The sequence below is a fragment of the Pygocentrus nattereri genome, chromosome 29 (assembly GCF_015220715.1).
Source record: "Pygocentrus nattereri isolate fPygNat1 chromosome 29, fPygNat1.pri, whole genome shotgun sequence".
NCBI lineage: Eukaryota > Metazoa > Chordata > Actinopteri > Characiformes > Serrasalmidae > Pygocentrus > Pygocentrus nattereri.
In genome coordinates, this window is record NC_051239.1 from 18,945,859 (window position 1) to 18,961,219 (window position 15,361).

General features: G+C 39.9%; 1 protein-coding gene across 4 annotated transcripts in view; it reads left to right on the forward strand.

Annotated features, from left to right (window-relative positions):
* Nucleotides 1-15,361, forward strand: part of bsna (bassoon presynaptic cytomatrix protein a) — a 187,942-nt gene that overhangs the window by 60,860 nt on the left and 111,721 nt on the right. For all 4 annotated transcript variants that reach the window (XM_017724466.2, XM_017724468.2, XM_017724469.2 and 1 more), the window contains exon 3: nt 13,208-14,374. In XM_017724466.2, the coding sequence (XP_017579955.1) occupies nt 13,208-14,374 (1,167 nt within the window). The remainder of the gene's footprint in view (nt 1-13,207; nt 14,375-15,361) is intronic.

A 15,361-nucleotide genomic window follows, 5' to 3' on the forward strand; every position in this document is an offset into this window, starting at 1 on the left:
GGATCTTAGAACAAAATGTATGCTATGATATGATCAGAGTGGTGGGCTGTCAGTAGATTAGCCAATTGAGTGAATCTTAAGTAGCATTTTTTATGCATTTTGATTGAGTTTCCAATTATTTTGGAGGTCAGTGTGCACAAAGGAAATGCCGGTCTTGCTGAATGTTTTGAATTGCTGCAGGTGTCCTATTCTGCAGCCTAGCCTGTTTTGTAAGAACATTCTCCACTCATATGTGCCTGTGCCAGTTTATGCCAGTGTATAAAGACAAGTGCAGCCAGTGTTCTCTGCAGCCACGAAACATTTGTTGTTCTCGGCGGGAGCGCTTGATATGCTCGATTGGCAGGGCAGGCAGGGTTGCACTCAATTTGAAGTTTTTGTCCCAGCAGTAGCCCACACAGCCCACCAAGAACAGATGACGACAGCAGCTGGGGAAAAAAATAAAACACTTGGCTGACCAAAACAACTTTGCCTACATATTTTGTCAGTGCCATAGCAAACCTGCATATCTTATAAGAAATAACCTTAGACATAACATGAGAAATAATTTGGTAGATGAAGGGGAAGGTGGTTCATAACATGTAGATTAATGTAGCAAGATAATTAAATGTTATGAAATGATAATTAAAGTCATAAATCAATGGTCTCCAGTCCTGGTCCTGAACAGCTGCCTTCCTGCAGAAACTAGTTCCAACCACAGTTTACCACACCTGCTCCGCCTAATTAACCTCTGTCCAAGTCCCTGATTAGCTGGATCAGATGTATTGGAGTAAAGTAAGGGGTGGAGCAGCTAATTGGATACAGGTTGGAACTAAACCCTGCTGGAATGCAGCTCTCCAGGACCACTTTTAAAAGATAACTGATTACCCAGCTTTACTTGAGTTAACTCATCTTGAGGATACCTACTTTTCTAACTCTAACAATAGAACTTATAGAACTAGTTGTGCATCTCAGTTAGATAAACAATATGGAATTTATCCTGCTAGCTGGTACACTTTCCATCATTTACTCCCATCAGATCTTTTCTCCTCTTGGGTGTTCACTTATGGACAGCTTGGCACAGCTGGGGTTCAAGCTCATGATCTCCTGTTGAAGAGATGGCTTAGTCTGTTGCACTCTCTCAGATGTTTGTGTCAATAAAAGGTTTAATACACCTAAAGAAAAGCTGCATTCACATTCACATGAAAAGGAGAATGGCAACATGTGGTGCAAGCGTCTGATAGTCGACACTAACCTAGGTTGTCAGTTTGTAGCCCAGAAAAGCTGCTGCTGTCTGTATGTGGAAGCCCAGGAGGGAAAAATATATGGGATTGTAAATAAAGGGTCCCAGCCAGTGGGAAAATTTTGGAAATTTTGCTTAAACTAACAAGTTTGAGTTGGGTGAACTCTAGTGTTCTTATGTTGAGTTAACTCAAGAAAACTGTATAACCAATTACCTTGTAGTATTAACCCCTTATATTGGCCCACTGGCAAGCCCAAAGTTTTATATAACGAATAAACCAGTTTGCACTGAAGTCCCTGTAGTTACTGAATAATAAGCCTTAGAATGTAATAAGCCTGGGACTTTAAGGGGTTTATGTCACAAATAAATAAAATATTAAAATCGGTTGTATGATACTAACCTTGAGTGTTATATTGAACATACTGAAAAGCTTAAATGACACATATAAGATTTAAATATGAAAAAGCATTTGAATATGAAAAATCTGTGGACTGTGTGGGCGTGGCTAATGAACAGCTTGATTGACAGCTCTCTTCCAACACTATTAGCCTGCTCCACCACTCATTCGGAATTCTTCATCTAGCTTTCATGTCACAATAAGTGGATGGAAAAATGTATGGTTGAACACATATAAAGATGGAAAGATGGATGAACGAAGAAGTGGACAAACAATTGTCTAGTTTGCTAGCTTTTGGTTATGCTGAGTTAGCTTTAGCTCACCAAGTTTCTCTGATCTGAGACAGCCTCCTTGTTATTGGTTAGGAAATGCTTACGGAAGCGTAACCCACTGCTAGGACCACCCAATTTACACTGAGAGGAAAGAAATACTGGTGAAATACAACAGACACTTATTCGACTTTGGGAAGATATTCATAAAACATCATTTGTATATATATTTTGGACGCAGAGCGATAAGATTAACCTAATTCAAAATTAGAAACTCAGGTTTAGGTTCCCTGGGGCTTTAAGTTGAGCTGATGTCTAACACAATCCTTGTAAATATCTAAGCTCTGAAAACTTGTGTTTTTAATTGTTTTATGTGCTGTGGAACCGGGAGTCGAAACTAATTCATTACGTGTCATTATCAGGTTTATTTCATTTGTCATGAACGGCTTATGTAGGTATAAAGTAGCCTTATGAACACTTATGAACACTTCATATTCTTCAATAAAGTACTGCTGGGACTTACACGTGCCTGTATAACCATGACATGAAGCTTATGAAGCTCAAAAGATGAAATGCATAGAGTTGGTTAATAATAATATCATAATAACAGTAATTGCCAGCAGTGGAAATCGATCATTGTGGGTCTAGCTTCACACACACACACACAGAAACACACACACACACACACAAACACACACACACACACACACACACACACACACACACACACACACACACACACACACACACACAAGTGCTCTCACACACACTACATGTGTTTGATAGGCAGCTTTGTTAAAAGCCTGCCAATATGATTTGCCTAGCCTTTTCACGGAGTACATAATGAGCTCTTTCCTCTGCTGTGTTCTTCTGAATGTGTGTGTGTGTGTGTGTGTGTGTGTGTGTGTGTGTTAATGAGAATTTCTCTCACTTATCCCATAATAACCATATACATATGAGTAATGCATGAATACCCTATTAATAAACATGAACGCATATATGGGATAGTCATATGCAAAAATGCAAACATACATCCTCTCCCACATTTTCTTTTCTCAAGCGCTTCCCATTTCGCACTAATACCACTACAGTAACTGAGAGTAATAAAGCTAATGCGTGTGCCACTCTGAATGATAATAGCTTTTTAGACGGCCTGCCCGACCACTGAACTTTCAAAAATCCAAATGCGCTGTCATGGAATAATGCACTTATTTAGGCTTTCAGTGTAAAAGTGCATCAGCCTGCCTGAAACTGCCTGATGCATTTTACAGAGGGGTGGGGATTCATGAAACGTTAACCCGCTTCTATCAGCACATGACTTAAATGGACTCCTATAAAGCATGTAAAGTCTGTTTATGCTTCATGCTGAGTCAGTGTAGCTAGGCTAACAGGCTTTTTTTGTGAATTGCCTGTCCATGAATCAGGAGATAAAATATTGCTGTCAATAAGTAATTCGTATGGCTGTAATAGAGCGCAGATGAATTTATATTTCGTGATTAGAATTCAGATTGTTGTGCTTGCATCAGCCCGTCTGCGTTATCTTCCTCCTAAGCCGTTGTGGCACTAGCCGTTCCTATCTTGGATTCCCAGGATTGCATCCAAATTATAGCGCTTGGTAGCCACAACCAGCATCATTTAAGCAGGGATGAACCGATGTGGAATTTCCGGGCCAATATGGCATCAAAAGTGAACATATTTGTGTAGTCACTAATGAAGCAAACAACTGATAAATTGACTTTTTTCTCATGTTCACACTTTGATGAGTGAGTGCAGTGAGCGTATATCCAATTTTAAAGAGCAATTCCACCGATTTTCCTAATTGTCTTCATAACTCTGTCATTAAGATGTAAACATCATTCGTAATGATGGGAAAGTCATTCAGACTTTTGACATAAAGAGCTTCAGAAACCTCGTCTGATTTCTTTACAGTAGTGACAACAGGAAGCAGGTCTTGTGATGTCTACAACACAAGTATAACTATTTTATTTACTATCCAAAACAGCAAGTAAACTGCACCAACCACGGAGAAGAGGCTTAGGGAATGTTTAATATCCTGAGGAAATCCCTTTGTCAAACACTCGAGAAGATTATGCATGAGGTCATCAAAACTGCGTATTGGGGTCCTGATGGTCTCAAAGGCAATGAAAGTCATTGTGCCACCCACTTCATATCCCAGTGTAGATTTTTTTTTTTGTTTTCTTTTTTTCATAAGGTGATTGGCTATCAACACATTTGAACTGTAGTTTTAATAATAGTAGCATTTTCTGGCACAGTGATTGAAATGAGGCCAGGTTCTTGTTCCAATGTCCCGTTTCACCTTAAATGGTATCATGAGGTGCCAGAAGGTGGAATAGGAAACTTCGAACAAGAAGCTGAATTTGTGCAATTTAGGTTATCAAAATATCCTACTTATAGTTTGACGTAGAGCTCTGGCTACAAAAATGTGCAATGGGATTTTGACATGGTTGCACAATTCGTCTTGGTATTCATCAATTTCAGTTTGCTACCATTAACTAAGTAGGTAATGAGTAAGATAGCACTGTGTGTGATTCATCTCAGTGATATCTACGCTAAACGATACTGGTTTTGTTCAGTAGGACACAGCCTAACTAACTGGCCAGGGTAAATTGCCTGTTTGATTAGTTCAGCAACAATTACGGTACCACCATGCTCTCAATACGGTCAAATAAAGAGACGACAGACCGGCTGAACAAACAACTAAACCAGGCAAGTTGGGTGAAATTCATAGGACATGTCAGTGAGCCATAAATGTTTTTTTGGGATTGAGATGTGTACTGTTGACATTTAGTGAATAGCAGACTTAGTGGGGCATTTGTAGAGACCTGATCATTAGTTGATACTGATAGGTATATAATTGTTAGCTAATGTTTGACATAATGCTGTATTAATATACAAATGAAAGACAAATAGATCAAAATGGGAAATGGCATTTTATTATTGAGTCAGCAAGAATTTATATGCAATGTGAAATCTATCATGATTACAACAGCTGACTAACACTGCAATCTTGGAACCAAATAAGTGACTAAAGCGGTTTTGCTGCATATGCACCCAGTGAACAGGACCGAGTCTGTGCTCCTGGTACGCTACTCTCCCAACTGTTGATACTGGCTGACCCTCAATCTGCGGACTCAGCCAGACTTGGGAGAATTGGGATTAAAGTAGAGGTAAAAGTCATGTTGTGCAGCCCCTTATGGTAGCCAGATGCCAATTTAGCTATAGAACCTAATGTTCTCGGTTATTATGTGGAGGAGAAAAACAACAAGAACAATGACAAAAAATATGGATTGGTATACTACTGTTATTACTATGCAGTAATTATCTATCTATCTATCTATCTATCTATCTATCTATCTATCTATCTATCTATCTATCTATCTATCTATCTATCTATCTATCTATCTATCTATCTACGTATATATGATATATATTCATTAATTTCCACACTTTAGGGATGTTGTGGGTGCAGTTTCCTCACTTGCCTTATTTTTAATGTACTGTTTATTTTGGTACATAATGTTCTTGACATACCCTTGAACTCACTCACCTAACACCGTTAAAACTGTATTTATGTTTTGATTACATCATCTATAAATCAGCGGAACCTAATAGATTCTGGCTTGTCCCTTTATTTCTACAGCTGTATCTACAGCCATTGTGTAGCGTAATTACTGTATATTCATACTATCTGTTGACGGTAATGGGCCATTAGAGCATTTCTGTCACATTTTGTTAACATATTTAGTATCATCGATAACAGTCTTTCTTTCAGGGTAATGCAAAGAGGCATTGTGTCTGCAGCACAATGATTCTGTTTCTGTTATTCTTCTTTTATGTGTTTTTTTTTCTTTTTTTACTAATTGCCAACCAGGCTTTTGAAGATTAATTGTGAGGCTTTTGCCTTTCCCTGTCAATTTTCCTTTCTCTTTAATTCAAAAGAAAAGGACGACATTCCATTTAATAGAAAAGTATAAATGGCTATGTGAACGGACACTTCATTTTAACAAAAGAGAAAAGACATTTTGAGAACAATACAAATGTGCTTGTGCTCTACCATAAGTTCCATTAGCTCCTATTACCAGCTACTTGTGTATTCACAATACACCTGTTGTATACACTAGTTCCACTTGTGTCACCAGAGATAAACTGTGTGGCCAAAAGTAAAAGACACCCCTCCTAATTATTGATTTCAGGTGTTTGCTGACAAGTATTTACACAATTAATCATAACCATGGAGTATTTATAGACAATCAGTGGCAGTAGAATTGGTCCTACTGATGAGCTCAGTAACATTAAACGAAGCACTGCCATAGGATGCCCACTTTGGCAATCAGTTGATGAAATCTCTGCCCTGCTAGAGCTGCCTCAGTCAACTGCAAGTGCTACTATTGTGAAATGGAAGTGTTTAGAAGCAACAACAGCTCAGCCACTGAACAACAGATGACACAAACTCCCAGAGCAGAGCCACTGAATGCTGAAACACGTAACATGTTGTGTTTATTTGATAAGTAAAGCGGTAAAGAATGTGACCTAACAAAGCTGAAAATGTGTGTATATTTCGTTCATGTCACAAAACACCTTTTTGTTTGTGAATAGTAATATACGTAACATATCAGGTGCCTTTTATCTCTCACTTGCGAAAAAACTATAGAGCATCTTTTATGCAGTGATATATCTACCTGTTCTCATCTTGAGGTTGTGAGCTTGTTAGCTGTGAGGTTATTTAACTCCTTTTTAGACTCCTTTTTTCTTTGTTTCAAGTAGTTCCTCCTAGATCGCTCACCCCCAAAAATATCCAGAAAAGTGGCTCTGTGGTCCCTGAAAAAGGGCTAGAGTAGTAGTGGGTGTAATGACTTTTATGATGGTTTGCCACAAATAAACACAGATAACATGACATGCAAATAGTGCAGTCCACACACATTAGTCCATTTAGCTGAGTGAATGAGTCAGTCGGGTTTTAGATAAAAATAAAAGCGCGGCAGACGCTCAATCGCCACCCGCAGTCCACTCCACTGCATCTGAAGTAGCCCACTTTATTTTCGAGGCAGTGGACATGAAAGAATGGCCAGTCTTTTGGAGTTTGGCGCACATACATCTGTAGAGTTTCAGCTGTGTTATCAATGTGCCATCGTGCTTGACTGCCATTGTCTGTCAGTCGCATTTCTGCTGGAGTGTGACTTGTGTAAGTGTGAAGCAAAAGTTATTTCCAAACTTGCTCATCAGATGAATTTTTCATAAATGGCATCTGGTACATTTCTAAGCCTGCAAAAATGAAAGCGTGTGTGTGAGAGAGTGATAGAGAGAGATAGAAACAGAGAAAGACAGAACAGTATGCAGTGAGGCTTGCTGGTGGCAGGCAGTGGAAATTGCCAGGCTTGTTGTGCTAACATTCGTTGTCAGATTCTGTTCTGCCTGAGTGGCAGTGCCTTCTTCTCTGTAACTCTGTTTTGAATGCTGCACCATGCCCTTTTATTTCACATCCATACAGGCCTGCACGTGTTCGGGAGTCGGCATATGTGCGCTGTAAAAATTGTTTCTTGGCTGCCATGGCTAAAAAAGATTCAACTTTACACTCTCAATGAATTAGCCTGGTGATTAGTTTGCAGTTTGTGGGATAAATGAACTATCCACAGGTCATTATGAAGCTATGCTTAACAAATTCTAGACAAGGAAAGTGGGGTGGGGATTTGGGCTCACATTGCTTTCCTGTGCATCATTGAAAGAGAGGAAACTCCCACAGGCAGGATCTCACTAATGCTTGTGTTTCTAATCAGAAATCGCTTGTATATGAAGTAAAATCAAACTTAAAAGTATACACTGTTAGAATTAAAGGTTCTGTGCAGGTACATTTTTCGTTCATCAAGGTCCAAACCTTGTAAATGTACCTTCAAGAGTACAACAGTGGTTTTAAGGCCCAGCTGTGAACTTTTCTCAGAGAATATAGACCCTTCCATGACCTAATGTTTTAAAACAGAACAATAAAATAAAGGGCCTGGAGACGAGATGGGGCATGTGGAGTCAAAACAACTTATAATGTATAAGTAAGAAAAAACTGAACCTGATGTTGCAACAGCTGTGTTGCTCTATCCATAACCGCATGGTTCATTTTTCTGCCTGTCACAGCTGCCTGAAAAAGATGGGAGCAGGCAGTTAAAACAGACGTAAGGGCACATTTACATTTATGGCATTTGGCAGATCCTCTTATCCAGAGCAACTTACCATTTGATATTTTTTTAACACAGATAGGCAAAAAGTAGTGTTAGGAGTCCTGCCCAAGGACTCTTATTGGTATAGTGTAGGGTGCTTGTCCAGATGGTGGAATGAACCCCAGTCTACAGCATAGAAGGCAAAGTATATACCAACCACAGGCGTGCTCCTAAAGTTAGGACACACTTTAGGACGTTGTGTAAAGTTAGGATGTTTGCGTAACACTGTGCATTGTTTTCGTGTCTGGAGTTAATGGATAAGATTATGAAGCTAAGAACTGTTATTCTGTAATAGCTACTGTCCTAAACTCAGTCCTAGCTGAAGTTCTTGATGGTGACTAAACAGATAAGATTTCTGAGTTAGGATGATTGTAATGCAGCCCCTAAAGCAGTAGAGCACTCAAGGTTGTGTGCTGACATGGGAAAATCACAGCCGTGATGGCATTTGTGATAATGCACTCCTTTTGCCATTTTATAGCTTAAATAACACTTCGGTTTGCATTCAGTTAATCCTTAAAAGTCACAGTTATCACAATAGCAAAAGAATGTTGTAAACTGACTTTACCTATTTCTCAGTTGTACCTGAAAAAACATATAAACTGTACATCACATTTACGTGTCTAAGCAGAAAATGACCTACAAGTTTGTTATGAACAGGGAAACCATCCTCTGCTACTTACCATCTATATGGGGCAGTCATGGGCTGGAGGTTAGGGAACTGGCCCTGTGACTGGAAGGTTGCCGGTTCGATCCCCAGCACCGACAGTCCATGACTGAGGTGTCCTTGAGCAAGATGCCTAACCCCCAACTGCTCCCCGGGCGCTGTGGATAGGGCTGCCCGCCGCTCCGGGCAAGTGTGCTCACTGCCCCCTAGTGTGTGTGTGTGTGTGTGTGTGTGTGTGTGTGTGTGTGTTCACTGGTGTTTCACTTCACGGATCAACGCCTGTTGATGCAGAATATAAGAAAAGCCATTCATCATGTGGCTGACTGTGTAATTAGTTATGTATTTATTTACTAGTATAACTAGTACAAGAGTAAACACCCTCACTTTTAAGGCAGGCTAATTGCTTCATTTTTCACCACATGGATGTGCTCATAATTGTAGATGCAGTTTATACTGTGCAGGCTGCTTAGTGTGTGCTTTGCAAATGGCGCCTCCCACCTGGTGCACTTTTAACACTGGTAAATAATTAATGATGGATCAAATCTGAAGCTGCCTTTCTGTCTTTCTTTCTCTCTCTCTCTAATTCTCTCTCTTTCTCTGCACACATTCACACCACTCGCAGCTCATTTCAGATCCCCAGATGAAACCTCCTCCACACTCCACACCAAGGATAGGAGCGCTTATCACAGAGAAATCAGAAGCAGAGGAGAGATAATAGGGCTTTTAGTTAAAGTAGTGCTGGGCTACATATCATTAAAGTGGAAACTCCACTAAATTCTCAAAACTACTGCATATTTCCTGAGGCGTAAAAGAGAACTAAAGTGTTCCGATGTGAAATGTTGTCTTGTAGAGAAACGAACAGATTCAGATATATTACCAATGTTAGTGATAGGAACTGGGGTTGTGATGTTTACGAAAGAAATGTAGTCATTTTATTTACTGTCCAGAATGAGCAGTAAACCTACACGTTTGCTGAGTTTTATATTTAATATTGATAAGATTACACTCAGTGTAAATCTCTGATATACATGTATTTATAACACATTTTAGGCCAAAAACTTTCCTGAAAACTATCACGAAACAACGTCTCAGGCATCATATTAATAACCTTCATGTAATAACTTTCTATGAGGTAGCTTTTAAAGGCTTTTAACTCTTTAGCTGTCTGGATACACCACTGTCATGACATTTACTGGCTTGGTAAGATTCTCAAGAACAGAGCATTTCACAACAAACCACTCTGAAAAACTTTGTTTACTTCTTAAGAATTGAATTCAGATTGAAGATGCAGAATTTTTCCAAAATTGGAGCAGTTTGTCTTTAACACATATCGATCTCAGCGTCATTTTGTGTTGTAGCGGTTTTAAAACAGAGATTATCTGTTATATACTCAACAACACTATTCCATATACGGTTTTTGTGCACTTTACACAAGATATCCAGGACCTATAGGAACGTATGGTAGGTGTTTCAGATCATTTCAAACATGTGTCGGTCCCGGTAGCCCACAACCCTGAACACACATTCTACGTGAAACGCATTCTACCTGATCCAACTCATCAGCTAATCAGCAATTGCCAAACTCTGTAGATACTGAACTCTACACTCGGTAGAGCTGTGGCCTGCAAGCCACTGAGTTTGACCCTTCTAGGATGAATAGCAATTCAAACAAGACAAGCTACATGAAGGTTGTAAGATATTCTTTGTACGTAAAAGTCCAATGTTCAAGGAGAATAGGTCCATTAAAGGGGCATTCTGGACAAAATTGCAAAGAAGTCTTGCTAACTTAGCTTTTATCTTGTTGTCTTTCTTGTTTGATGAGTAATTTTCAAGGTTTGTAGCACCTCCTAGCATTAGGTGCCTGACTTGCCTCTGTACTTACCAGCTGATGTAAACAATTTCTGCCCAGAAAAAAAAATCCTCTTACAAAGTACAATTCCATTTCCAAAAAAGTTGCGACTCTGTACAGAATGTAGTTAAAAACAAAATCCAATGATGTGCAAATCATTTAAACCCTATATTGAAAATAGTGCAAAGACAGCATGTCACATGCTGAAACTGAGAATTTGTATTGTTTTTTTTAAATATATTCCCATTATGAATTTGATGCCAATGTTAGGGTGTGACCAAAAGCAAAGGAGTAAATTTGAACATTTATTACCCCTTATGGGGACACAAGGTGCTGGCCAGGCAAAAACCTCCTCTTTTTTTTTTTTTCCCAAAACAGGGCAACATGGCCACTTTTAACAACATGGGTGAAACCATAAACAATCCACAAGGTACCTTCTCCATGCATTTATGGATGCAGCAATGAGACAATGCTTTTCAGAAGTGTTTCTGAGCCCAAAGATCATGACCAGCTAGTATTGGGTTTCAGCTTTGTCCCTTTGAATCTTTTAATGATGTGTACCATAGATGGTGAAATGCAAAATTTCTTGAGTTGTTGCACTATTTGATCATGCAGTCTTTCACAGAGTGGTGAACCCCTACCCATCTTAACTTCTGTAAGACTCAGTCTCTCTGGGATGCTCTTTTTATACCTGTTGCCAATTAACCACTAGGTGTTTTTTTAGCATTACACAACCTTAGCAGCCTTTTTGTTGCCCCCATCCCAAATTTTTTAAAATGTACTGTTGTCACCAAATTCAAAATGTGCATATATTTTTCAAAAAAACAATTTCTCACTTTCCATATTTGACATGTTTTATTTGTACTATTTTCAATTCCAGATATATTTCCAATTTCCAGATATATGGTTTAAATGATTTGCACATCGTTGCATTTTTAGTTTTTTTTTACAATTTGCGCAGCATTCCAACTTTTTTGGAAATGGACTTGATTTTATCTTCAGATGCTACTCTAACCTTCAAAATACATCATCAGAAGGGGCTTTTCCTATTTTTAAACTTGAAAATCTCACTTTAGAGTCTATGGCAGGGCTGAAATAGTAAGCAAGTACATGTGTTTACAACAAATGTAAGAAATGATTATATTTTTTGTTTAGCCATTGTGTCTCTTTCATTTTATTAATGCAAACTTGAATATAATCTGACATTTTTCGGGACTCTTTTGACCAAAGGTATGGCTCCAGCAAACTTGATATGATTCTCTCAAATTTGAAAAGATGGCACAGACCATAACGGAATAAGTGCTTTTGCGCTGAATGTGGAAGAAGATTTTAATGGCTGTTAATGGACTTTAAGCAGGGTAGCTGAGTTTTCCCAAAAGCATCTTAACCCAAATATCATGATATGGTAGAGTGATGAGATGAGATGGTAGAGCGAGTGCGGAACACTCCGTAATAGCTGTGGTGACCTTAATGCAATGATGCTTTTGAGAAAAAGCGTGTGTGTAAGAGAGGAGCGAGAAAATGGAAAAGCATATGAGAGTATGAGAGGTAACTGGTAACACCAGAGAGATGAGCTGATTTGATATGTGTTGAAAAGTTCAGCCTTTAAAATGCTGACTCCTCTTTCTGTCATGTCCTATGTTACAGACCCACCCCCCCCCTCTCTCTCTCTCTCTCTCTCTTTCTCTCATCCACACTCATATGCACACATTGTCTGTTTCTCTCTTGGGAGAAAGAGAGCTCTAATTAAGACACACCCCCCCCCCCCCCCCCCCCCACACTTCCCTGATCCACAGATAATAGCAAGATGTTCTCCCGTACTTTTTTTTTTATTTCTGACAAAAATTAGACTTTCAAATTTCCTTCAGTTGGTCTTCACAGAACGCGGCTTTCATACGGTGCTGAAGATGTAAAAGGATAGAAGCTGGAAGAAAGAAGTAGACTTGAATAAGTGAGGATGGTAGACAGTCTGTGCCCTCCGATAGGCTCTGTCAGTGTATTTTGTCACATAAGACGGATTGTCACACACGGCTAGTCTTATAAAATAAGGCTCAAGAGAGTGGCCCTTGGGCCGAAGTTGCCCGGTGAGGATGTTTGTTTTGGCCCATCAGGAAGTTACCTTAACCTCCCCTTCTCTTGCATTGACAGAACAAATGTATATAGACTATTCTAAAAAAAACAGTTGAAACATTCAGAACTATTTAAAATAACAATTAAGAACTCAGACCTTATATTTACAAGGATTATGTTATGATCTATGTAAACTAAAGTCATAGATAGAGATTAAATTAAATCTAGAGAATAGAGTGATAAATATATACAAAATCACCGTCTTCTTCATCTTTGTCTTAATCTCTTCTTCAATTCCAATGGTTAGGAATATTATTATTATTATTAATATATATATATATATATATATATATATATATATATATATATATATTTTTTTTTTTGTTTTTGTTTTTGTTTTTTTAATGAGTGACATTTTAAAACACAGTTTACAATGAACATCAACACATTTTAGAACAAAGGAGCTTCTGTATGTGGTTAATTAGTATGTGTATTTGTATGTGTTTCCACAGGTCCAGGAGTGGCTATGCCTGAACTGTCAGATGCAGAGAGCACTGGGGATGGACATGACCACACCTCGTTCCAAGAGCCAACAGCAGATCCACTCTCCATCCCATCAACCTAAACCAGATCCCATACCCCCCCACTCTCAGCCCTCTATTCAACCTAAGCCACAACCACAACCACAACCTCAACCTCAACCTCAACCCCAGCACCAGCCCCAAACCCAGCCACATTCCAAAATTCAACCCCAGGCCCAACCTCAAGCTTCCCCAGGCCTTCCGAGACAAGCTGCAGCTGCTAGTTCTTACCAGGCTGGCCCTCAGACAGGCCCTGGACCTCAAACAGGCCCTGCAGCCTACACCGGATCTTCTCAGACAGGATATCCATATCCAGGACAACAATCAGGGCCCCAGGCCCCCCAAAGTCAACGTGGGGAATTTGGCCAGAGAGGCCCTGGTGGGGTGACACAAACTGCTGCCCGTATCCCTCACCCTGGAGCCGTGCCCTTGCCAGGCCTAGCAAAGGCACCATCGCAGCCGGAACTTGGCCGAGGTTCTCCGGTCCACCACGGAGGCCGACCAGACCAGATCCGGAGCGCTGGAAGTTCCCCAGCCCGTCGGCCCGCTTCAGCCCACGAGGCCTCTGCCCCCCCTCAGGACGGCCTGACTAAACTGTTCGGCTTTGGAGCATCCCTGCTGAACCAGGCTAGCACGCTAATCTCTGTCGACCCGCTGCCAGGAACCGCACCTTCACCTCAGTCCTCAGCTGCCCGTCAACAACAGGGCCCCAGAGTGCTCTTCAGTGATGCTAATGCTAAGTCTACAACAGGACCACTCAGTGGGGCCAAACCAGGGTTTCCACAGGGTCCTCATGCCCCTCCGCAGAAGCAGCCTCAGCAACAGCCTCGGTCACAGCAACAGTCGCCTGCACACCATCAAAAGGCGCCACAGCAGCAGTCACCGGCACACCATCAAAAGACACCACAGCAGACACAGCAGCAGTCTCCTCTGAAGCAGGTTCAACCAGTGAGCCAAGCGCCTAAAGTCAACTGCCCGTTGTGCAAGACTGAACTTAATATAGGATCCAGTGAGCCTCCCAACTACAACTCCTGCACTCAGTGCCACAAACAAGTCTGCAATCTTTGCGGCTTCAACCCGACACCTCACCTTGTGGAGGTAAGAGCAGACCCACTTACATGCTCACATAAGCAAACCATTCCCTCACTGCGCGGTCACTTCACACATCATCTTCAGTCTGTGTAAAAAGTCAAGATGGGATTTGTAGTTGGCTGGAAATTTCTGATGAGTTTCACTGTTACAGCACATTACAAATGGAAGATTTACGTTGTTGGGAGTGAGTTTCACTCAAAAAATACACCGTGATTAATATCCCTTTTACCAGAGAAACAAAAATGCGTTTCCCATTGTATGACGGCTGTCACTGCTTTCAAAATTTACGTTCGATTTACATTCTCTGTTGGATCAAGTCTGCATTCCTTACTTTTTCTGTTCATTTCACTGTCAAGAATACACCTGTTACAGTTATTACATAATCACCTGAATGAGTTGAAGCTGTGTTGCACTGATATCAACTCGATATTGATATTGAACCTGATGAAATAGAGTTATTAAGGCAAGAGAGAATACCAATACCATGAAATTCCTGCATGCATGCCAGTAGATGAAGCAAGCATGTCAGTGATGTGTGATCATTTCATTCTTAGGACAAGGCGTGGTACAAACTCTCAGTGTAAAATCTCTAACACCCGTATTTCGAGGGGCAGTGCGGCCAGTTTAAGCTTTAAATGTTGTATTTGTGACACCACACAATGCTTTTTGCATAACACAATATCTTAAGTGGTATGTTTAAAATATCAGAATTTATAGGCATTGACCAGGTAGTTAGATTAGGTTGGAGTTAGGATTGGTATCAGTACACAATATTGGCAGATATATATATATATATATATATATATATATATATATATATATATTAAACTGTAGTTTTCAATAAAAAAGAGTGTTATAAAAGCAGAAAAATGTAGAAACATTTTGTTTCTTATTGCATAGCAAGACTACATGCACAAAAAACGTTTCATATAATTCAAATCATAATAATCTCCCTTTCAAACTACAAACACAAATGTGGTATCAGTTAAAAGC